Source organism: Mirounga angustirostris, unplaced genomic scaffold, assembly GCF_029215605.1.
Source record: "Mirounga angustirostris isolate CCGP_5_RB_7025 unplaced genomic scaffold, mMirAng1.0.hap1 SCAF_15, whole genome shotgun sequence".
Classification (NCBI taxonomy): Eukaryota; Metazoa; Chordata; class Mammalia; order Carnivora; family Phocidae; genus Mirounga; species Mirounga angustirostris.
Window position 1 is genome coordinate 93,144,616 of NW_026991723.1, and position 22,695 is coordinate 93,167,310.

General features: G+C 65.9%; 3 protein-coding genes across 8 annotated transcripts; all 3 read right to left on the reverse strand.

Annotated features, from left to right (window-relative positions):
• Positions 1–1,183: 1,183 nt before the first annotated feature.
• Positions 1,184–4,361, reverse strand: FUT7 (fucosyltransferase 7). Its single transcript, XM_045883572.3, has 3 exons — positions 3,692–4,361; positions 2,924–3,008; positions 1,184–2,826 (listed from the first exon to the last, which is right to left on the reverse strand). Exons 2-3 carry the CDS (start codon positions 2,934–2,936, stop codon positions 1,811–1,813), a joined length of 1,029 nt encoding a protein of 342 aa, XP_045739528.1. The 5' UTR covers positions 2,937–3,008; positions 3,692–4,361; the 3' UTR covers positions 1,184–1,810.
• A 3,883-nt stretch (positions 4,362–8,244) lies between these two features.
• On the reverse strand, positions 8,245–14,127 carry NPDC1 (neural proliferation, differentiation and control 1). 2 transcript variants are annotated; one of them, XM_064579122.1, is made up of 9 exons: positions 13,827–14,127; positions 10,977–11,123; positions 9,753–9,890; positions 9,491–9,661; positions 9,339–9,405; positions 9,178–9,262; positions 9,023–9,102; positions 8,768–8,864; positions 8,245–8,647 (listed from the first exon to the last, which is right to left on the reverse strand). In XM_064579122.1, the coding sequence occupies exons 1-9, from the start codon at positions 13,936–13,938 to the stop codon at positions 8,579–8,581; spliced, it is 966 nt and encodes a 321-aa protein (XP_064435192.1). In that variant the 5' UTR covers positions 13,939–14,127; the 3' UTR covers positions 8,245–8,578. The 2 variants fall into 2 exon arrangements, with proteins under 2 accessions (XP_064435192.1, XP_045739530.1); XM_045883574.3 differs by having other exon boundaries at positions 9,491–9,664; positions 13,827–14,123.
• A 1,556-nt stretch (positions 14,128–15,683) lies between these two features.
• On the reverse strand, positions 15,684–21,004 carry ENTPD2 (ectonucleoside triphosphate diphosphohydrolase 2). Of its 5 annotated transcripts, none has more exons than XM_045883568.3 (9): positions 20,791–21,004; positions 19,372–19,489; positions 18,739–18,889; positions 18,418–18,577; positions 18,111–18,260; positions 17,420–17,674; positions 17,218–17,337; positions 16,334–16,468; positions 15,684–16,250 (listed from the first exon to the last, which is right to left on the reverse strand). In XM_045883568.3, exons 1-9 carry the CDS (start codon positions 20,905–20,907, stop codon positions 16,047–16,049), a joined length of 1,410 nt encoding a protein of 469 aa, XP_045739524.1. In that variant the 5' UTR covers positions 20,908–21,004; the 3' UTR covers positions 15,684–16,046. The 5 variants fall into 5 exon arrangements, with proteins under 5 accessions (XP_045739524.1, XP_045739523.1, XP_045739527.1 ...); XM_045883567.3 differs by having other exon boundaries at positions 18,111–18,338; XM_045883571.3 differs by lacking the exon at positions 18,418–18,577 and having other exon boundaries at positions 18,056–18,260.
• Positions 21,005–22,695: the final 1,691 nt, after the last annotated feature.

Here is a 22,695-nt window from a genome sequence, read left to right on the forward strand (position 1 = left end):
CCAAGCAGGTGCTTCCTGACCCACGCCACTTAAGGGAGGAGTGAGCGCTTGCGAGGGGGCCTGCAGGGGGGCTGTCCCACCGCTGTGAGAATTCCCTGTGTCCCTTGAAAATGAACCACTTGGTGACCAAGTGGCAGGATGGGCCTGGCCGGGCTCTGGCCCAGGGAAGCGGTTCCCTGCAGGTGGGGTAGACAGGGTGCTCGGGGAGACTGAGGCTGCCCCTCGGTGAGTGGCTCATTTCTCTCCCCACATCCGAGAGCCAGTCAGGCCCCTGCAGATGGAATTTGGAGTGGAGTGAATTCCGCAGAGGCTGTTTGGTGGCTGGGGGAGGGAGGCTGCAGTGTCCCCGGGTGGCCAGCAGGGGGATGCAGAGGGCAGGGAACCCTGGTGGGTGGCTCTGAGGGCCCCCCCCAACCTCAGTCTCCCCACTTGCCAATGGGAGAGGCAGGTCACGTGATGTCCAGTGTGGGGGGCGTGCACATAGGGGGTTCACATAGAGGGCTCCCTAAACTGAATCGCAGGCCTGGGGGACCACAGCTACCTGTCCCTTCCCTGCTCCTTCTTTACAATCCCACATCCTTCTCCCTGGTCAGCACGTGGGGCTAGGGCGGGGCAGGAAGTCACTGGCAGGCCTTTCACACAAGCCACGGTCAAGGGGGAGGGCAGCTTCCGGCCTCCACCTGCCGCCCACCCCCATCTGGGGCAAGGACAAATCCTGACCCCTACCCCTGTGGAGCATCCTGTTGGGGCTCCGATCTGCAGCACCAGCTTCACCTCTCACAGGGGCTCGCCGGGCTGCAGCAGCATGCTCAGGACCCCTTGCCGCCCGTGTGGTCACCAGCCACCAGGCAGAGCCAGCTCTACACCACGGAGCAGATCCTGCCACACGCCAGACACCCTCCCAGGGCCTTCAAGACGAGGCATCTCTGACGTTCCCAGCCAGGTTTCAGACCTCGGCACCCCCTACTCTCCACCCATCTCGGCCTTTTGGGGGTCAGGAAAGGCTCCCCGGTGCCGTGCCGTTCATTTAGCAGGGGCCGAAGGAAGATGGCAGGTCCCACGGTGTGGGGGAGGGTCTCTCAAGCACGGGGAGCCCAGAGGCCTTGAGGAGGAGCCGGCGGGATCCCATCAGGACAAGGAGGCCTGTGTGGCAGGGGGATGAAGCGGCAGGGGGAGGGCAGACAGGCCAAGACTCAGCGCATGCCCTTCTTGTCCTCCCTTTCTTTATTGACCACTGCCCCTCCCAGAGCTGACGGCAGGCTGCAAGAAGGCCAACAACCTGGCTTGCTTGTCATGGTGTCCGCAGGGCCTGGCTCCAGCACGGTGGAGGGTTTGGGTGATGAACCTGCACGGCCCAAGCCAAGGGACCTCGGTGACAGAGGAGGTCTGGGGGCCCAGTTTTTTCCCCTACAGACTGCAGGAGGGCCCTGCCTCTGGCCTCTCCCAGCCCGTGTCTGGGCCAGAGGATCCCCCTGGGATTTTATCAAGGTGGGGAGGGAGGTCCTCGGAGGTCCTTGGGAGCCTGTATCTTTGATCAACTGGCAACATGCACCCCCACTAACTCCCCGCTCTCACCTTCACCCCCGAATGCCTCTGCTCCAATGCCCACCAGCCTCCTTCTCCAGGCAGCCTGCCCAGACCAGCCCACTCCCCCCAACCCTTGCTTTCCAGCCTCCAACCCCGGCCTCTGCACTAACCTGATGGCAGCCTGTGGGGGCCGGATGCCCGGTGGTTTGATTTCAACACCCAGCTTTCCACCCACACCACTGGCGCCCAGCCACCCTCCTCTGCCTCCTCCTCTGGCCAGAGCTCAGGCTTGGAACCAGCCCTTGAGGTCCTGGTAGACCTGGCCTCGAGGCAGGTGGGGGTACTGAGTGCAGATGGCACAAAAGCGCTCCCTCCAGTCCCCAAACAGCCGCACACGGAGCCGGTCTCGCCAGGCAAAGTAGCGTCGGTAGCAGCTCTCGTTCATGCCAACCAGGAAAGAGGCCAGCTCTTGGGCTGTGCCGAAGTCGTCCACGTGCACGAAGGCATCGGCGGGTGCAAAGGCCTCGTACGTGGCCCTCGGGGGCCCCAGCACCACAGGAACGGTCCCGGCTGCCAGCGCGTTGCGCCAGAACTTCTCCGTGATGTAGTCCCGGTGCTGCGAGTTCTCGAAAGACAAGTAGAAGAGGTACCGGGCCACGGTGGGCAGCAAGCAGTTGGCACAGAGCGGCTTCCTGTTAGCACGGCCGAACACATCCACCTGCAGGTGAGGCGCCAGCTGCTGGTACAGCTGCACGCGCCGCTGCCGCTCCTGGAAGTTGCTGACCACCCAGGCTGCCACCCCCTTCTTGGCCGGCAGCGGCGGTGCGGGCCCCGCGTGAGGCTCCAGACGGCCGTAGGGCACGAAGATATCGGAGTCTCGCCGGTAGCTCAGCACCCAGTTAAAGATGCCGCCGAGGCGCCCAAGGCCGTGGGTGTGGCTGGGCGACTCCATGGAGGCCCACACCCAGGGCTGCCCACGCGGCCGGCGGGCCAGGGGCAGGCGAGCCCGCTGGGTCTGCAGCTCACGGTGGTGGAAGACCACAGCGTCCGCGATGGCCAGCAGGCTGTGGTTGGTACTCAGGTGGCAGTGGGCCACCCCGTAGCTGATACAGGTGTTTCTAGGCAGCTCTGGGGGCTGGTCGGTGAAGGGCCAGTGCCAGATGAGGATGGTGAGCGTGGGCGGGGGCGCAGGGCCCGGCACAGGGGCCACCCCGAGTAGCCTCAGGAGCCACAGGGCGGGAAGCAGGGTGGCTCCAGCCAGGGCCCCCAAGGCCCGAAGCCTCCAGGAGGGGCCGCACCCTACACAGGACAGAGAAAGAGCCGCTGTCTTCCCAGGGTTGCCCTCGGGCCCATCCTCCCAGCCCGCGTCTCCCCTCCCCGAAGACCAGACACTCACCAGCATTATTCATCCGCAGCGCCCAGAATTAGCCGCCCGGGACACCGGAGGATCTCAAATCACAACAGCCACTAGGCAGAGGTACCTGCAATCACAGCTGAACCTCACGCTCAGCCCGACCTGGAGGCGCTGCCCTTTCATTTGCCTGAGATGAGATGAGAGACCGCCCGCGATCTTCCTGCCCCTGCCCCGCCCCTGCCCCCCACCCTCCCGCCCTGGAGGTGACCTTTGGCATCAACCACCATCCTCACCCCACCTCCCACTCTGATCCTCTGGCTGCCAGGGGTAGGAGGGGCACCATCCCCAGCCCAGTGTCATGCCCCCACACCCGCCGGGCTCCGAGAGGCCTGGGGATGACCAGCTGGGCAGGCAAGTCGAGGACACGCTGTCCCAGGTGGAGGTTGCCCCTGGACATAGGGACCCAGTCCCTGCCAGCCACCAGGCCCGGAAGGCAGGGCGCACTTCCCCTGGCGGCGGCGTGGAGCCCCAGGCCAGCCGTTCCCCTCCTGTGGTGGCATCACCCACTTCCCCTGCTCAACGCCTGCTCGTGCCGCTCCCAGGCCCTCAGGCTGCAGATGTGCTGTGCTCAGCTCTCCGCCAGGAGGCTGAGGTTTCTCCCTTGCCTCCTAAGTGGGCTACCCCCCCCCCGCCACCTCACCCCTGCCATGTCCTAGAACCCAAGTCCCCAGCGGAGGGGTCTCGGTCCCGGGGTCCCAGGAGTGCCAGTCCCAGGGTGGGCTGCAGGGCCCACTGTGCTTCTTTCCTCACCCGAGGACACGTGTCCACAGAAGTCCCAGGGTCCTGGCCGGCCTGGGAAGAGCTGCTGCTCCTGAGGAGCGGGGATGTGGGCAGGGGCCTGCCCTCAGGGACTCCAGGCCTCCTCCTCCAGGCCCACGGTGGGGGTGGGGACAGAGGGGGCTTTCCAGAGTGGAAAGGGAAGGAGTCGTTTTGTCCCTGACTCTGGCAGGTAGGGGGCTGGTGCCTGCTCCAGCAAAAAGAAGGCAGAAGTCCAGAGGCCTCCTCCTTTCCCCTCCCCTCCCCTCTGACCAGCCCTGGGGGCCCAGGCCTGGAGGTCAAGTTCCTTCCCCTTCTGCTCCAGTTCCTCTGAGCTGCAGATACGGTAAGTCAGCATGATCAGACTTCCCTGAGCTCTGGCCTGCTCCCCACTCAGCCGAGCTGGTGCCCCGTCAGCTTCCTTCCCCCAGGCTGGACCCTTCTTGGTCCTGGAGGTGGCAGGGCAAGGACTGGCTCTCACACTCAGCATCTGGAGGCCTCAGGCCACTCACGTTCTTGAAGTCTGGGGGATGGAGGTTGTGGAAGGAGGAGCAAACAGGAACCACGGCCTGGGTCACCTGCCCCTCGCCATCCTTAGGGCCTTCCACCACCCTGTGGTCCCCCTCCTGCTTCACCCTTGGGCGCCTGGGGCTGCTGGCCTCCCCCAGCTCCTGCCCCTCAGTGAGGACCAGACTGACATCCTGGTGGAGCCAGGGGGCTGGCATTGCACCCCCGAGGAGACAGGGGCCAGGGCAGGAGAGGAGGAGTGGGGCATCTCTGAGGCTCCCCAGCCCCTGCAAAACCTCCGAGCTGTGCCGGGGAGCTTTGCGTAATATCCAAGGAGGGAAGAGAGGCCATAGGATCTGGCGGAAACCGTCTGGTGGTGTGTTGTGGATGCAGCCGCCAGGCCTGACTCCCAGCTGGGGGGCACCAGGGCCTGACCAGAGCCAGCGGCTGTGGCCAGCCCTCGCCCTTTCAGCGGCCCGAAGACTAGGGAGGTGACCACGGTGGCACTGGGCCTTTGGCCCCACCCTGGCATCTCTTCTCTGGCAGGGGGACCGCAGAGGAGCCACGCCCTGGCTTCCGGCCTTACTTCAGCCCACCTCTCCGTGGGGCGGGCACCCAGCAGGTGGTGAAGTGTGCGGGAAGGAGCTGATCCCGTTTCTGGCTGCCAGCGCCCCTGCCCTTCCTGTTTGCACGGCCAGGCTGGCCGGGGCCCCTGCCACAGGCCTCACCCATACCCACAGACTGGTCCCTTCCTGGGTGGATTCGAAGGAGCCTCCCCCTCCTCTGCCCTGGCTCTGCTGCCCGCCCCCCCCCCCCCCCGGTCAAACGCCTGCCAGCTTGGGTTGGCAACCACAGGGGCCCTGTCGTGGGAACGTGCTGGCTGGGAAATGGGGCCCCGAGATTTGGCCCAGAAACAGGTCAGAGTGAGAGGCTCTCAGAGGAAAGCGAAGAAGGTGAGACAGCATGAGTCAAAGGGAAAGAGGGGGCCTCAACCTTCCATCTCACCCCAGGCCTTGTGACTCACTGGGACGCAGGTGGGCACCCAGGCCCAGCTCCATAGCCTGTGAGCATCTCGGAATCAGGAGCGCAGCCAAGCCCTCAAGGCTGCTGCAGGGCCAGCCTCCTGGGGGGCACCTGCGGAAGGAGCCTCAAACCAGATGGAGGCCAGGCCACTGGCCTGCTGACCGCCTCCCACTTGCAGACAACAGCACCTAGGGCCACCTGGCCTTAGCCCCAGCCTGGAGGTGCCTCAGGGAGAGAGGGCCAGAGCCTAGCTGCCCACCCGCCCCAAGCGTGAGCTTGAGCGAGGCAGAGTCCATAGGTGCGCCCAGCAGGCCCCCTGGAGGCTGAGCTCCAAAGCCATGTGGCTCCTGCAGGGGGAGCCCGCGCACACTTGGCTGTCAAGGACGAGAGGAGCCCGGGGTTCCGGGAACGCCTTGGGAAGGTGGGTGCAGGGAGCGCAGTGGCCCATGAACTCCCAGGTTAGGGGTATAGCGCGAGGGCTGTGCGGGGAGCCAGCTGCAGCCGGTGGCGGGACGGGCGGCGGCCTGGAGCAGCAGGGGCACTGGTGCCTGCCAGCCGTGCAGCGCCCGCTCTCCCGCCCCTTCCCTTCCTGCCCGGGCCGGGGGGCACGTTCACGTCCTTATCCGGAAGTGAACGGCCGCAGGAGGTCTGTGCCCTGAACCTGAGTTTGGCTTGGCTCTTTCCGTTCTGCACGCCACGTGCTCTGGTGGGCGGCACGCCTGGTGTGGGGGTGTCGCTGGGGGACTGGGAATCCAGGACCAGCCCAGCCAGCGACCCAGGCTGACGGGGAAGTGTGTCTGACCTGCAGGAGGAGAGCACCGCTTCCTCGAGTCTGCAGATGGAAAGGTTCCCACCTCGTAGGGTCGTGGCTAAGGGCCCACAGCACCCCACATTCTGTGCCCAGCGTGGTCTGACCCCCAGGGTCTCGCCAACTCCAAACAGAGGAGTGTCCCCTCAGGGTCTATGCTGGGCTGTGGGAATGTCACCCTTTGTCATCTATGCTCGGACAGGATGCCAAGCCGGGGAAGGCTGGCTAAGGGGCTGAAGCATGGGTGGGCTCCAAGGGCAGAGACAAGATCAGCTTCTTGTACCAAGAAGGTTGCTCTTGGGCCGGGGCCCTTGGGACGGCGGCGGGAACAGCAGCAGGGGGCTCTGAGGCTACAGATGGTGCGGAGAAAGGTAATGGGCCCCTTGCCCAGGATTGGGGTCTCCAGGGGTCCCTGTGGAGATAGGGCTTCCCTGGACCCTAGGCCCCTGCCTCAGGGCAGCCCATAGCACTCTGGGCCTATGGGAGAAAGTGTGGTTGTAGAAGTTTAGAGAAAAGCAGGGACTGGCTCTGTCTGAGCCAGCCTGAGGCCGATGGAAGCCAAAGGAAGCAGGTGGGGAGTGGGCTGCTGAGCTGCTTAGGGCCCTGTGCCAGGTAAGCCGGCTGAGGGAGACCCCACTGCCTGGAGGAGCCCAGCCCCTGCCCTCCCTTTCCTGGCCCAGACATGCCCATCCTGCCTCACTGCAGCTGCTCCGGAAGGGGGCCCTCCTGCTTGGGGCCCCAGGGACTAGGCAGCCAGCAAGGGCCCCGGGGACAGGTTGCGAACCTCTGAGGAGCTAGAAAAGACCGGGTGCCCGCTCTCTGCCCAGGTCAGGCCCACGGGAAGTGCAAAACACAAGCGTCTTGATGCCGGGCCTGACCCAAGATATCAAGGGGAACCTCTATGTGGGCGCCAGCCAGCAAGCTAGACTGCCTGGGCCTTCTTGAGTGAGGCTGGGACTGCTCCATGCCCCATTTCCTCCATGGCTACCTTCCCTTCTGGCACAGATTAAATGACAGTGGACAGGTGATCCTCACCAGCCTGCCCTCACTTTGCACAGGTTCCCAGCTCCCATGCCTCCTGCCATCCCCCACACCAGTGCACAGAAGGGAAACTGAGGCTCCCAGCTGAGGGCCAGCCCAAGTCAGGGTGGAGGAGAGGGACTTCCCAGTCTGGATGGGCCCTGGCCCTAGAGATGGACTGTTGTAGGACAAGCCATTCGATCCAAGCAGGGGCAAACCCATTTCCCCCAGCCCAGCCCACCGGTCTCTCCTCAGGAACCCAAATGGACCTTGTTTTCTCCTCTCAGGGCTGCCCCCATCTATCCAGGGACCCGAAGTTCAGTATTCTCTGGACCCCCACCCCCCAAGAACCACCAAGGGGCTTCTGCATCTGACCCTTTCCCCTCCCCAGCCTCAGTGGGGCAGGCCGGTCCCACCCCTGCACTCCATCCACAGCAGGCCCTGCTGCTCCCTGGGCCCCCAAAACCCCTCTCCCCACCCAGCCTCTGCACCGGTGACCACACAGGGCAGCTCCCTGCTCTGAAGGTCAATCTTCTCTTCCACCGGCCTCTCTGCTCCTGGTCAGTGGCCGGGGTGAGCTGCGACACAGCTCCTGACATTCAGGGTCCCTGCTGCCCTCTCCTCGCCCAGCCCACCCTGGTCTACAAGCCTGTGTGGAGTCTGCGTCCCTCAGATCCCTCTGCCCCACATAGGCTGCAGGGGCCCAGGGGCCTCTGTGGTTCCCATCACAAACCCACACTCAGGGCCTGCATCCTGTTCTTCCCCGCCTTCCGGCCCAGGTGAACAGGAGCACAAATGGATGTTGGGTACCCACTGCCCTCACACCCCTGCTCTTTTCAGCATACATGGAGTGGGAGCTTTTGGGGAGTGGTACCAACTCCAGACCAGCCTGGCCCTATACTTTACTGCTCCCCTCCCCTCCTTGAGACAGAAGTTTCAGTAGGGGTGAGGCTTACGGGAGGAAAAGAGTAGGGGTGCTCTTGTGTTGGTAGAAAAATAAAGGCTCTCTTCCCCAGCAGAGGATGAGAAGGCCTTTCAGAGCGGGAGCGGGGGTGGGGGGCCCAGACATGCACCCCACGCCCACCATCTCTGGGAGTGTAGGAGGAAGCCCCAGGCCTCCGCTGCAGGGTCCATCCACCATGGCCCCAAGTGGTGGGATGGAGGTCAGTCTCCAGTACACCCAGATGACTGGTTTGAAATGTACTTTAATTGGTTTTGTTTCCAGGATTCCTCATCCACGCCTGGTCTCAGGGCTCTCCCTATCCCCCCATTTGGGGGTTCAGACTCAAGAGGACAGGTGCAAGAAGAAAGAGAAGGTCCCTGGCAGAAGGGGGTTGAGTCTCCTCAATAAGGGGTTCCCGCCCCCACCCCCACCCTCGTGCCCTGGCCCAGCCACAAGCACACCCACTGTCAGAACACGGTCTCTTTAATGGGAAACGCTGAGCCCTGCCCCGCCCCCCCGCCACCCCCCCCCGCCCCCCGTGGGCCATGCAGTCGGGGAGAAGGGAGCGGCAGCCTTCAGGTCACTGCGGCAAGGGCGCGGACAGCGAGGAGTGGTCGAACAGCGGGTTCCGGACCTCCATCTCTCCGGTCTGTGAAGGCCGGGGTCAGGCCGGCGGCGGTGGGGGCGCACGGGGGAGTCCCCACCCCGCCCGCCCCCACCGCCGCCCCCTCCCCGCCGCCCGGCCTAGGGCTCCTGCCGCAGGACTCACCGGGGCCAGGCCCGGGCACTCGTACACCGTGAAATCACCGTCTTCGTTCTCCTCGTCGGAGGACAAGGACTCCAGCTCCTTGGGCGGCTCTTTATGCCTGAGTAGGGGGCGGGATCGCTAGGTCCTCCCACACCCTCCAGTGCCAGTGGCCCGCCCGGCGCACCTCGGCCCAGAGCCCGGGGCGGTGGGTGGGCGGCCGAGCACGGGGCGCGGCGGCCAGCGGGGGAGTGGGCGGGCTGGGTGGGGGCCTCTCACCGCTCCAGGCACCGCATCTGCTGTCTCTGGTGCTGGTAGTGGTACATCTCGGCGCTGTGAGCTAGCCTCTGGTCGCCGGGCTGCGCGGGGAGAGCGCGGGGGGTCAGGCCGCGGAGGCGGGGGCGGGGGGGCGGGGCCGGGGCGGGGCCACGCACCGAGATCCCGGGCGTTGCGGGGGAGCCGGGCGCCTGCGGGGCCGCGTAGTCGGCCTTCTGGGTCAGGCGGGCGTCTCGCTGCAGCCTGCGGGGAGTGGAGCCTGAGACCCGCGGGGTCGCCGCCCGCCGTCCCCCGTCCGCCTGGCCCGCCCCGCGCTCACCTGCACCAGCAGAGAGCCGCCACGGCGAGGGCGGCCGCGCCGGCTACGGAGCACGCCACGACGAGCACTGCGGGGAGGGGGTGCGGTGAGGGCGGCCTCCGGGGAGGGACCCTGCCTCCTGCCCACCGAGACCGACAGGCCTGCACACCTACCGAGGGCGAGTCCGTCACCGCGCCCGCCCCGGGGCTCCAAGGGCGCCACGTGCACTGGCAGAGACGACACGGGGGAGCCCAAGGAGGTGTGGGGCGTGGGCGCAGGGGCCCCCCGAGTGGAGGGGGGCCCCAGCTTGGGGCCCTGGCGGCGCTCTGAGAGCCCCAGGGTGGCTGCTGCAGAGAGAAAGCAGGTTAGAACACTAGGACCAGCTCGGGGGTCAAAAGTGGTAGGGAGGCCCGGGGGGAATGGGCTGGGTCTCACCCGGCTCCAGCTGCCGCTGTCGGGCTCCAGGCTGGGGCTGGGCACTGAGCGGGGAGTGCCGTGGTGGTTCCTGCCGGGCCAGCTCCTGGGCCAGCAGGTCAATCTCATCTTCCAGTCGGGGCCTGGGCAGGCTCTCCCCTGGAGAGGATGAGGGGCCATCAGGTGGGGAGGCCCCCAGCCCCGCCCTGGCAACACCAGCTGCAGGTGGCCCTCCAGAGGAGGTGAGGCCCATCCAGGAGCCAGATCCCCCCGGCCCAGGCCTCCTTCTCCCTCCAGGCCTGCAGTCCCAGGCCATCCTGAGTTGCCTGGGTGACGGCTGAAGGCAGTCCCCGTGAGCAGCAGCTTTCCCAGGAAAGTGGGGGCGGGAGCAAGGGAGTGGAGGTGTCAGGGGAATGCGCAAAGGCCAGGAGGAGAAGGGAAGGGGTGCCCCTCACCCTACCTGTTACCCATGCATCACTTACCCCTTTTCTACCAAGACAGGCAGTGACTCCTTAAGAAGAGGGGAGAGGCCCCATTCTTTCCCCCCCACCCCCACCAGTTAATCAGTAGGAACTGAGGGCAGCTGTTGGGACAGGGCTGGTGGCTGGGCCTCCCTCCTTGTCCCTGCCACGGGCCCCACAGTCCAGACAGAGGCTCCAAGTAGACACTCCATACAGCAGGGAAAGAGCAGAGCACCTGCCACCTTCTAAAGCAGGCCTGTACATCTCCTTCCGCGGCCCCCCTCACTGCCAGGAATGTGTTTCTCCTCCAGGAAGGTCCTCCTGCCCCAGCAGACGTCAGCACCCCCAGCATCCCTCTGTAATGCCCCATCACACCCGAGGCCGTTCAACATCTGGCTGGCTGTCCAGACATTCTGGGCTCAGATCGCCGGGTGAGTCACACGGATTGCACAGGATGAGTGAGCCATGGAGAAAGAGGGCACACGGGGCAGGGGCCCAGGCAGCCCGGGGCAGGGGGCAGGGGATGGGAACTCTGACTCCTTCTCTCCTGGGATCACCCCAGCATTTCACACTGGACACCCCTTGCCCTGGTAGGGGCTAACTGCCCCACACCTCAGCCCGCTGCCAGGCTCTGGGCTGGTGCTATCTGGAAAGATCACCAGGCCACTCGGAGACATAAAAGTTTCTGGCACACCAGTGAAGCTCAGCGGACCCAGGAGCTGAGGCTGAGTGGCAAAAATATCAGGGCAGGGGAGGGGGGGAAGCACATTCTTCTCTCCCGTACCCATAGGCCGGCGCGTCCTGGGCACACAGAGCCCTTGCTGGTCTTCCTGGAAGGGCTGAAGGCAGGGCCCACAGACATGCGCGCCTGGGGGGCACCGCGCCCGCCTCTTCAGGGCGCAATCTAGGCTCCCAGGACAGGCAGCTGCATCTAGGAAGGAAGCAGAAGGCAGAGCCGATCACCGCCCAGCTCGGCCCAGCCCCGGCACAGAGGCGGTACGGTCACTGCCCTGGCCACCCCTCCCCCACAGAGCTGACCCAGTCTGGCCTGGCTCCGGCCATTGTTCTGGGCAGGCCCTTCCTCCCAACAGCCACAGATCAGGACCAGGAAGACAAGCTGTCCCAACACTTATCGGAAATCCCCTGCCCCACCCACTCCCCAGAGTCCACTTTCCAGGCCTGAGCCAGCCCTGTGCGGAAGCTGTCCCTCACTGTCTGGGCAGCACCAGCTCTCCTGGCCAGGGCTGTGCAGCCCTGTAGGTCCTGCCTCCTGTCTCAACAGGCCCCGAGCAAGCCCTGGACCCTCCATCCAGGCTGGAAGCCCCAGAAGGTGGGGCCCAGGTCTCTCTCTGCCTCGGGGGCAGCATAAGATGCTGGCCACCCACCTCTCCCACCACCTCAGCGCTGCCCTGCGAGTCCCATCCTGTCATCCCACAGCCCTACAGCAGAGCTAGAAGATGGCACAGAACAAGGGAAGACAGTCCCTCCCCCCTGTGTCTGATCTCTGGCTTGTCTCCAGAGCACAGAGAAGCTGCTGAGCTGGGGAGTCCTAGAATGGGGTCAGCAAGTCTCACTTGCTTGAGATACAAAAGCCAGGCCAGGGTCACTCCCGCAGTCACGCTGCCAGGGACTGGGGAGTCCCTGGGACTTTGGGCCAGGCCCAGTCCCTGACTTTGGGCCCAAATTCTGGTGTCCTGTATAGATGGCCAATGGGTCCCATCCTGATCCTGGGGGATGGAAAGCAGTAGCCCTCTATGGGATACAGAAGGTGAGTTGCCTCAAAACTAGGGAATGCTCTCAAGCCCAGGACACTGGCCCCAGTTACAGGGCAGCAGGGCCAGAGGACCCAGGAAGATACCCAGCAGGACTGTCGATCCTGGTTGGGGAGGCTGGGATGGGGTGTCTCTGGAGCACCAGGACTATTCCTCTCCACCTAGCCCCCACCCTACACTGCAGGAGGGCCACTGGGGCCTGAGGTACGTGGGGGATCAGGGAGTGCTGGCTCTGTCCTTCTCCAGACCTTGACTGGCCTGACTTGGTTTCCTTGGTAACCTGATACTCCCAGCCTCCTATCTGTAGGCAGGAAGGTCCAGCAGCCCTTGCAGCAGGCGGGCCGACTCCCATCCAGGGGACCCCCATTCTGTACTACCTGGGCCAACAGGCACCGGTATCAGAGAGCTGGCCTGGGGCGTGGGCTAGTTAAATGTTAAGCCTGGGCCAGCACATCAGTCTGGACCCCAACCACCAGCTGGGGTACCTGGGGAGTCAGGCAGTCCCTGCTGCAGGTGCTGAGAACCCAGAGTGCACAGGCCAAGGGTAGAGGTCTGAAGCACCAAGTTGGTTCCAGGGTCTGGGTGCCAGAGGCCTCCCTACACTCCCAGTCCCCAGCCTAGAAAGACAGGGCGGATGCCTGGCTAATCCTGGGGTGCACTCCAGCCTCGGGGCACAGGAAGAGATCCCAGGCACAGTGGCAGCTGGAGAGTGGCTGGCACCACACCCGGCATCTGGGAGAGTTCATAATGCTAATGAGCAGCGGGGATGGCACCTGTCCACCCCAGGGACTCTGCACAGAGGTTACTCTCCATGTCCTCAGGAGGCCCCACCCTGCATGTCTCAGAGCCAGGTTCTCTGCAGGCAGCCTCCATTTTCCTGGGTCAGCCATGCTCCGGCCTCCTGTCCAGGGGCGCTGTGTCCAGGAGGAAGTCTGCCCTGGTGTGGCCTCCTGAGGCCACATACACAGAACCACAAGGCCCAGGTTGGCATCCCAGCTGTGCCACGTACCAGTCACTTAACTTCTTTGTACCTCAGTTTTCTCATCTGTAAAATGGGCTAAGAATAGCATCTCTCCTATGTTGCTGCCAGAAGTGAATGACTGTATGAGCATAGTCTCCCAGTTCAGCCCTGGGGTGGGGGTGCGTTTTGGATCCTGGGTTCCTGCAGACCTTCGCGCCTGGAGCTTCGGTGCCCAACTGGGAAGCAGGGCGGTTCTCCCAGGACCCTGGGCTCCTCAAGCTCTGCCCCTGGCGCATAAGAGGGCCCTCGAGGGCAGCGCCTCCTGCCTCCACTGAAGCCGCAACAAGCCCCTAAGCCTGGGACAATTCAGACTCCCCCACAGCAGCAAAGCAAGGTTCGTGCCCAACACCACCCGAGGCATGGGGACAGGCAGACCAGCACTGCGACCCCGACCCCAGGACAGACACGAGCAGCATGGCCGGCAGGCACCCGGCGCCAGGCCCGCACCCGCGGAGCCCAAGAAGCGCACACACAGAGACGCGCACAGGACAGATTCCCAGCGGCGGGCGCACCCGGAGAGAACCCTCCTCAGATCCTCAGACGCAGACACAGACAACGCAGCAAGCCCACGGATCCAGAGACAAAGACAAGACGCGCGTGAACTTCAGGTTCGCCGCCAGGAACCCAGGAGCAGCCCCATCGGGCAGAGCCCTCCGGTGGCCGGGGCGCCGCGCCCTCCGGGCCGGGCCTGTTTACCCGATCCCGGGCGAGGCGGGGCCTGCGGCCCGGGCGAGGGCGAGGGCGGCGGCGGCGGGGAGGGTGACGGCGCCGCGCCGCCGCGCCGCCGCGCGATCCCGGGCCCCGGGGCGCCCCGCGGCCTGCGCTGGCCGCACTCGCTCACCCGGGCGGCCGGCGGAGGCACCGCGCAGGGCCGCGCCGAGGACGAGGCCGGAGAGCAGCAGCCGCAGCAGCCGCAGGTGTCGCGGGGAGGGCGGAGGGACGGGTGTCGCCATCCTTCAGCGCCGCCGCCGGGGCAGCATGGCACCGCGCGGCCCGGGGCTCGGCGCGGCCTGCGGGCGCCGCGTCGGGGAGGCGGCGGCGGAGGAGGGGGGCGCGGAGGCGGAGGAGGAAAGGAGGCGGCGGCGGCGCTGACGCTGCGGCAGAGGATCCGGGATCGAGGCGCGGCGGCGAGCGGCTCTAGGGGAGTGCGCCTGCGCGCTCCACCTGAGGGGGCGGGACGGCGCCTCCAGGTTGCGCCCCCTCCCCCTCCTCGGGTCCTGATTCCACCTCCTCGCTCCAGGCCTCGGGGGGCCTCGACTCCTGTGGCCTCTGCTGCCGGGGACCTTCTCTGTTCTCTACGTACACGGCTCGGCCTGGGGTGGGCTTCCCCGGGATACACTTTTCCCTCGGGATCCCACCCAACCCCCAACCTCCACCCCGCTGGAGCAGGGGGCCTGCCTGGGGCCTGGAGGCGCGAGCCCCAGGAACTCCGGGACACCAGGCGCACACGGAGGAAAAGGTGCGTCCAAAGACGCACCTGGGCCCTCAGAGACCCATGATAAAAGCAAGCACACGCCCAGGAGGCAGGTGCTGGTGACCGCTATGGTTGGAATGGGGCGGCTGCTCTCAGTGAGGCCACCAGGGGGCAAGAGTGACCTGGAGCGGCTGATGAGGGACAGCTGGGAGCTGTCCACGGTCCCTAGGTCCCTGAGGCCTCAGGACAACAAGCAGCTATGGATGCACCCCCTCCCTCTGCACCTGTTGCCCCCAGAGAGCACGCCCACCCATCCCACCTGGGAAACCTCCCTCTGACTCACCTCACTGAGAGAACAAGGGTGAGCACCCCCATGCTTCCCCTCAGCCCTCTGTGCCTCAGAACTCCAAAGAGAGGGCTGGCTGCCCCAAGGGTTGTGAATGGCTCGAAACCCCGAAACCCTGCAGAAGCTGGGGGTGCGCGAGCAGGACCGCCGTTCTCCCCTCAGGCCACTGACCAGACAGAAACAGTGTCTGCGCTCACTTTCTAGAAAGGTTGGGGGGCAGGGAGACACAGCCCAAACCATGCCTTCCCACGCTGAACAAAACCGTGCTTACAGGCCGAGGCTGCAGGAGCAGCAGGTGGGGGCGCCCACCAGCTCTCTACCTACCCCACCCCGTGGCAAGGTTGGAACCTCCTGGGGATGCGGAAGAGGGCACCCAGGCAGGAGGGGAGCTGTGTCCCAATGTGACGGCACCTGGGCTCTATAGCCAGGCTCCTCACCAGGTGCTTCTCTCTGAGCACTGGGGCCCTGCACCCTCCTGGCCCTCATCTCAACTCGCCCCCAGCACCACTTCCCGTCAAGAGTTCCCCCCCGACCGGGGCCCCCAGTCCCTTCCAGCACTGAGTGCTCTAGGCGGCTGCCTTGCCCACTACCTCCCCTTTCTACCACCTCCACGCCCCCCACCCTCACCCCCAGGCCAATTCTAGGCCAGGGCCCAGCCTCCAGTCTTGCTTGGGTCACGGTCGCAGATCTGGAGGTGCTGCAGGGGCCCCGCTGGCCAGATAAGACTCAGGGGGCTCGGGGACTTTCTCTTGGGCCGCCCTCCCACAGCTACTCCAGGCCCGCCCTGGAGCAGGGGAGCAGGATCTTCGCCGCTCTGTGTCTGTGCCCAGGGAGGAAGGCAGTAGGAAGAGCCTGGGGCCAGCCTTGGGACTCCAGTGGGTCTTCCTGGCCAACACAGCTGCAAGGAGGCCCCACCCTATGAACACTCTCTCCAGTGCTCTAGAAAGAAGTTTGTATTACAAAATTTTTACAAGTAGGCGCTGTGGGCGCTGGCCCTCCCGCTCATACAGACCCAGACCCCGGAGGGCGGGGGTGCTCCGAGGGCCCTAACTGCACTCCCTACACAGCCAGCCCTGAACGGGCTGAGGGCTGCGGGGTGTCTGGATCCCCCACCCCCAGGAAGAGGAGGGCCGGGAGACCCTGTAGGCTGCAGGATGTGGGGGCCGGCAGGCAGGGCCTGGACTCGGTTCCCTTCGCGCAGCCCGGCCCCCCGCGGGCGTCGGCGCCTCGGTCGGGGCAGCGGTGGGGTGGGGGCGGTGGGCGTGGGAGACGCGACGCGGGCCGCGGTCCCCAGCTCGCCCCTAGATGGCGCCCGACGAGTCGGCCGAGCGCGCCTGGCGCAGCAGCAGGACGAACGCGGCCAGAAGCATGGCGGCGAAGAGCAGGACAAGGACGACCCAGGCGCCGAAGTCTGTGCCCTTGCGCAGCGCCGGCGGCTCGGCGGGGATCAGGTTGGTCAGGTTGAGCATGTAGCCGAGCGCCCAGCCGACCGCGGCGTCCCCGGCCTGCGGGCGAGGGGCTCGGCCTCAGCCCCCCGCGCAGCCGGGGAGGCCCCGCCCCTCCGCGCCCCCGGACCGCCGGCTCCCACCTTCTTCTGGAAGGTCACCGCTCCGAAGGCGCGCTCGTGGAAGCCGTAGCCGCGGCTCAGCAGCTGCTGCACGAACATGGCCCCCGCGCAGTGGTCGGGCAGGCGGGCCCGCTCGCCCGGGGCCCGAGCCTGTAGCTGCGACGCACAGGAGAGACTGCTGGGCCGGCGGCCACCTGGAGGTCTTGGCCCGCGAGGAGCGGTGGCCGGCGGCGTGCTGTACCCCCCACCCCAACACACACCCACGGGCAGTGAGGGGCCAGAGACGCGTCACGGCCAAAGGGGCCACCGCCCCCAGGCAGGACGGTTCCCTCCAGGACCAACAGTGTGACTTCCGGATGGCAGTGGGCCACCCCTGCTTTGGAGGTGGACCTCGAGGGGCCAGCAGGGACGGCCACCCAGGGAGCAGCAGGCTGGCAGCAACCTTAGTGCGAGGTCAGGGGCCCAGGAGAGGCACCAGGCCTTCAGCATGGACCTTGGGCTAGCCTTTTGCCCCCCATTCTCCCCCCACCCCCGCCGGCCATGTCTGCCTGAGACTTAGACACAGAGAAGACAGGGTGGGGCCTCTGTCACCACCAGAGCCTAGAGACACTGTGTTTCTCCCGAGGTTTGGCAGGCACCCCACGCTCCACCTATGAAAACACCACTGCCTTTACTTGGCACGTGTCTGACGAGTGGCAGAAGCCAGAAACCTGGAAGATGTCTTCGAAGCCTGGCTCCCCTACCCCTAAGCTCTGCCAGTCCTACCTGTTACAACTGTTCCCCACCCCACTTCACTGCATGTGCCCTGCTGTTCCCTCTGTCCTCCAGATCTTGGTCAGGGGGGCCTGATGCTGGCTGGCTGGGCCCTCTTGCGCAGCCCTGGGGGAGCGGGGAGGAGGCCTCACCTCACTCCATGTCTGGTTGCAGACCGTGACCACCGCTGCCTCCAGCTGCGGCCAGGTTGCCACAGGCAGCCCCATCACCGTCCGCAGGAAGTCCATGGTGTAGAAGAAGGCAGAGAAGGCCTGCAAGGGGGGTACAGTCATACCAAGAGCACACCCCACAGGCTACAGGGCACTGGCCCCCACCCCCATCCCCTGGACTCACGATGAAGTTCCCAGCCACAGGGGGCTGGAAGATGCCACTGAAGGAACATCGGGAGAAGCGGCAGGAGGAGAAATTGAAGAGTCCCATGATGAGGCCACGGCAGAGGGCAGGGTCGCTAGTCCCGGACAAGCTGACCCTGGTGCTGTTGTTGAAGGCCTGGGGCCGCTGGGCCGCAGTGCATGGAGACTCATACACGTCCTGAAGCAGCACGTGGGTGGAATAGCCCCTTGGCCAGCAAGGGTGGAAGCCATGGGTCTGGGGGGAGTGCAAGGGTGCAACACGCATCACCCCTACGCCAGGCACTGCCCACCGCCCCCAGCCCGGGGCCTTCAGAGGCCTGCCTGATGAATCTCCCGTAAGTCCCGCTCGGGCAACGTCGCTTCTGTGCTCAAGAGCAATCCATGGCTCCCCACTGTCTGCTGGACAAAACCCACCCCCCTGGCCAGGCACTCCAGGCCTTTGGAGACCCAGCCAGGCACTCACCAGACCCACCCAGACCACCTGGCTTTTGCGCATGAGAGATCCCTCGCATCTGTCCTGCCGGCTGATTAAAGCCCAGCTTGGGCTTCTGCTGCCCAGAGCAGCCCCCCTCAGTCCAGGCTCTGCCCTGGACCCTTGGCTCCCATCTCTTCTCACCCCCCCTCCTTCCAGGAGGGCACAGTAGTGCAGGTGGGCCGGGGTGGTGGGGCACCTGCAGCGCACCAGCCAGCAGCCTCCGGAGGACCTGGTCACGGCCATAGCAGAGGAAGCTGTGCGTGTAGACCCGGTAGTGCTGGCCGTAGAGCCGAAGGTGGACCTCACTGGCTGGATCCTCAGCTGGGCTGGCCGTCTCGAAGGTGATCTGAGTGGAGGCACCCCCCAGGTCCATGGCCCCCAGCGTCCCCTTCCTTGGCCGGAACCACCGGCCCACCCAGCCGTACTGTGGGGAGTGGAGGTTGGGGTCAGCCAGTGGGTGGGTCCCACGCCCCCTGGCTCACTGGGCTGGCCATCAGGCCCACCTTGATGAAGTTCTCCAGCAGGTAGTTGGTGGTCACCCAACCAAACACCCCCTCGTCCTGGCCCGAGAGGATGTGGGCACCACGGAAATCAAAGGGATACTGGGTCAGCGTCTGGGTCACAGCCGCAAGCACATTGGCCGAGGCCTCTGGACTGGTCAGGCTGTAACACAGGGAGGACTCTGAGGGGCATCCTCCCCAGGTAGCCAAGATCCTGCGGCTGGGGTGCACCGTGTCTGCCCAGGGCCGCGGCTGAGGGTGTGCGGGGGCTACCCTGTGCTGAGGCTGTTGTGGAGATGATGGTCAGGGGGCGGGCACACTCACTTGAGCAGGCGCATGCCTGCTGTGGCTCCCAGGTAGAGGGGTGTGCTCACGTGTCTCTCTTCGGGCACCTCCTGAAGTGCCTGGTCCAAGCATTCAACAAGACTCTGGCCAGCCCTGGAAGGGCTGTCTGCATAGCTGGAGATGCCCCCTCCTAGAGGGAGACAGGCAAATGGGCCCAAGCCTGACAGGCAGCCCCTAGGTGAGCCATGGGCCAGCAGGATTGGGGACCTTGGGCTCTCAAACCAGGTGGCAGCTTAGACACACCTTCCCAGCTCCAGCCCTCAGAGGCAAAGGGGCCCACCTGCCTGGGGGCCACCCAGTCTCTCAGGCTGCTGCCTGCCCAGGGGTGTGCCCACAGGTGCCAGGATAAAGCACTAGGCATTGTCAGTCTGGCCTTGCCTCCTCAGGGGCTTGCCCGGGTGTACCAGTCTTGGGCCAGGCAAGGCCCAACCTCCCGGTCACCACCTGGGGCTTACTCTCCAGAATGAACTGCCCCAACCTCCCGGTTGTGCCCCAGCCACATCGAGCAAAGGAGGCATCAAGACTCCGGAGGCTCAGGCCAGACGGGTCCCCTGAGGCCCTACAGTGAGTGGCTGTCCCAACCAGGGGTGCCTAGTGCTCAGGGGGCCCTACCGCGCACGTCACAGGAGCTGTGCTGGCCCACGATGCCTGTGTCGTTCTCCTTGTCTGCGGGCCACTTGTAGATAAACATGGATGTGTGGGAAGAGCCAGCGTCCAGGACAATGCCATACTGGGAATGGGGGTGAGGGCGGGGTCAGCCATGGGGGTGGGGCCTGAGGCCATGCCCTTTGGCTCCCCCAGCTCTCTACCCTACCCCACCCCATGGCAAGGTTGGAACCTCCCGAATGAAGTACTGGGGCTCGGGCGCCGGGGACAACCATGGAGCACAGCTTGGTTGGGGAGAGAATGGGGGCAGCCAGGGTAGGTGGCCTGGAGCCTCTTCTCTTCTGACTGCAAGAACCTTCCTGGCAAGGGCAAGCTGAGGGACTCTGTCAGGGTCAGAGGAGTCCTGGGACCACCCTTGACCCTTGCCCTGGGGACATGAGGTCCCCAGGTTCCAAAACAGAAACCCAGCTGCAGGAACCCCCTCCACCCACTCTTTCTTCCTCTTCTCTGCCCCCACCTCCCCAATCTCAACCCAACCTCAGGATCTGGAAGCATGCCTGAAAGCACCCCCTCCCTGAGCCTCAAGCCAGCACCAGTGACAGACAGCTGGGTCCTGCCCAGCTGAGAGGGGCTGCCTGGGCCTTCCTTGCAATTGAAAGGGCCATTTCCCAAGGGCCAGGATTCCCAGAGTGAGAACCCAACTGGAGAACCTGCCCTCTTGAGCCCAGAAAGGGGCCACCCCAGTCCCCTTCCCCAACCTGGGAAGGGCAGCATCAGCACGCGCATCCTTATCGGGCCACCCCAGCCCCAGCCCCACCTAGTCGTAGCCCTTGGCTACAGAGCACCCACTCCTGTGACCTCCCATCCTGGGCCCCTGGGGCTTGGAGCACCCACACGCTCACACCAACCCCCCCAATAAAGGGTCAAGGGAGTCGGGGGGACTCCTGAAGACTGGTGGGAGATCTGGCCTAGTCCTCCCCAACTCCTTTAGGACCCGGCCAGGCACCCCCCGAGGGCAGCACCTCCCCCCCCGCCCCCCCCCCCCGCCCCCCGCACTGTCAGGGCCTCCGGGTGGGTGAGGAGGGATCCCTAGCCTCCAGCGCCTGTGGCTGAACCTGGAGCAGATGCGCCCCTGGGGGCCGTACGGGGCTGGGGGCCACGGGTCCAGCCGCAGCATGCGGCGTCCAGGGGCTGCATCTGGGGGAGCGGAGAGACAGCTCCCCGGCCGCGCCCGCGACGGCTCCGCGGCGGACGCGGCGCGCGGGAGTTCCCAGGACTCCACCCCGCCGGGCCGGGAGCGCAGCGCAGCGCAGCGCGGGTTGGGGGTCCGGGGCGCCACGCGGGCGCAGCCTGGCCCTGCTCAGGTCCGAGCCTCCCAGCCGGGGCGGCTACTCCGCGGACTGCGCCAGCTGCCCGAGCGCGCACCTTGAGGGCGGGCAGCTCCCGGACGTCGCGGGTGGGGACGTAGAGCAGCAGGAGCCCCGCGAGGCCGGCCGCGGCCAGCAGCAAGGGCGGCAGCAGCGACAGCACCTTCCCAGCCATAGGCGGGCGCGCGGGTGGGCGAGGCGTTGTCCACGGGGCGGCAGGGAGCGGGAGGCCGAGGGCCCGGGACCCGGGGGTAGGCGCCCTGGGCGGGGCGCGAACGCGCGGTCCGCGGCTGGCCACGCCCACTGGCGGCCAGGACCGCCCACGGCTGGCTGCCCGCCCACCGACCGCCCGGGCCGCCGGCGCAGGTGAGAGAAGCTGCCGCTGAATCCCCCCCGCCGCCCCTCCCAGCGCCCACCCTCCGCCTTCCGGGCCGCGCAGTCCCAGGGACTCATGCCCTCTGCGGGACCCTCAGACCCCTGGTGCTGGCTACCAGGGTCTGCCTGAGGGCACTCGCCGATTCCACCCGGCGGGACCTAGAAAGCTCCCAGCCCTCTCCGGGGGAGTCTCTGGGCTTGTAGGCAGAAGGGTGGGCTGCGCTGGTTCCTAGGCAGCCGTGTTCAGAGGGTCAGGCGGCTGGAGTGGCTGGCTTTTCCCGGGCCTGGTCCTGAAAGGAGGAGACACCCCTAGCGTCAGGAACCACATGGGTTCCCGACTGGGTCCCTGCCCCAGCCTTAAAGCAGTGAAGGGCCAGCGGGTCAGTGGTGCTGACCCAGCCCGGCGCTGCATGACAGGTAGCTGCCAGTGTAGGGTCAGGCCCTGCGGACACCAAGCTGACCCCGGTGGGGCCTGCCCTTCAAGGTGCAGGGTGGGGCTCAACGCTGACCAGCCAGAGAGCACTAGTCCCAAGGTGACAGGTGAGGACACAGGTAGACAAAGGGGCAAGATGGTCACAGTCACACCAAGCTGAGAAAGGAAACCCAGGCCCTGCCTCCTGGCTCAGGGCCTGGCCCATCCCCGATGCCCCCTTCTCCTGGGGAGGACGGTGCCCAGAAGCCTGGACTGGGGAGGCGGGAGGGGAGGGGAGCAGGAGGAGGGTCCTCTGTGCACAGGGCAGGAGATAAGGGAGAAGATCTCCCAGACCTGGTGGTCCGCTCCCTCCCTGGATGCTGGCTGGGGTAGGCAAGTGCTCAGCCAGCCCCAGACCTCAGCTCTGCCCTTAATCCCATGAAATGTCTGAGCCCTATGCTTCCACTCCCCACGCACCCTGGGGGCCAGCCTGGCCAAGCATCACCCCTTTCCCTGGCCAGGGGCCACCCCCACGTCGTGCCTTGGGCAAATTAGGAATTCCAGCACCAAGAATCGAGCCATGTAACAGCAGGGAGCCATGTGGCAAGACCACCCGGAGCGCCGGTGACGGGGCAGGGAGGTGGGGGGCCAGAGGGTGGCCTTTGATGGGGGCAGGGTCTGGGCAGCACCCTGGCTGGCTGGAGCCGGCAGGGACAATTGGGCTGGGATGCTGCCCAGGCTGAGGGTCTGGTGTCACAGGCTTACCAAAGGAGCCTTTCTTTCAGCTCTGGACCCCAAGAACAGAAAGGGTGGGAGTCCCGGAGATGGCTCAGCCTCCTCACAGCCCTGTCTGGCTGGGCTCTAGCCAAGTCTCTGGGTGTGGCCAGCACAGGGCTCCAGGCCCGTTCCCCTGCCAGCACCCCTCCCCCTTCTAGGCCTTTCTTCCGCGGGGGTGGGAGGGTGGGGGGAAAGCACAGAGGAGGGAGAGGCCTGCAGATTAGATTGAAAAGAGAGACAAAGGTGGCCCACAGGGAGCCCAGTGCAAGCAAGGGCACCGGGGGCTGCCTGCAGGCCTGCCCACCCCGTGCTGGCCCCCAGCCCCCACACCTCATCCCACCAAGCCCAAGCTGGGCTCCCTGATGTTCTGGTTGGTCCCTGGACGGAGGCCCACCGGCC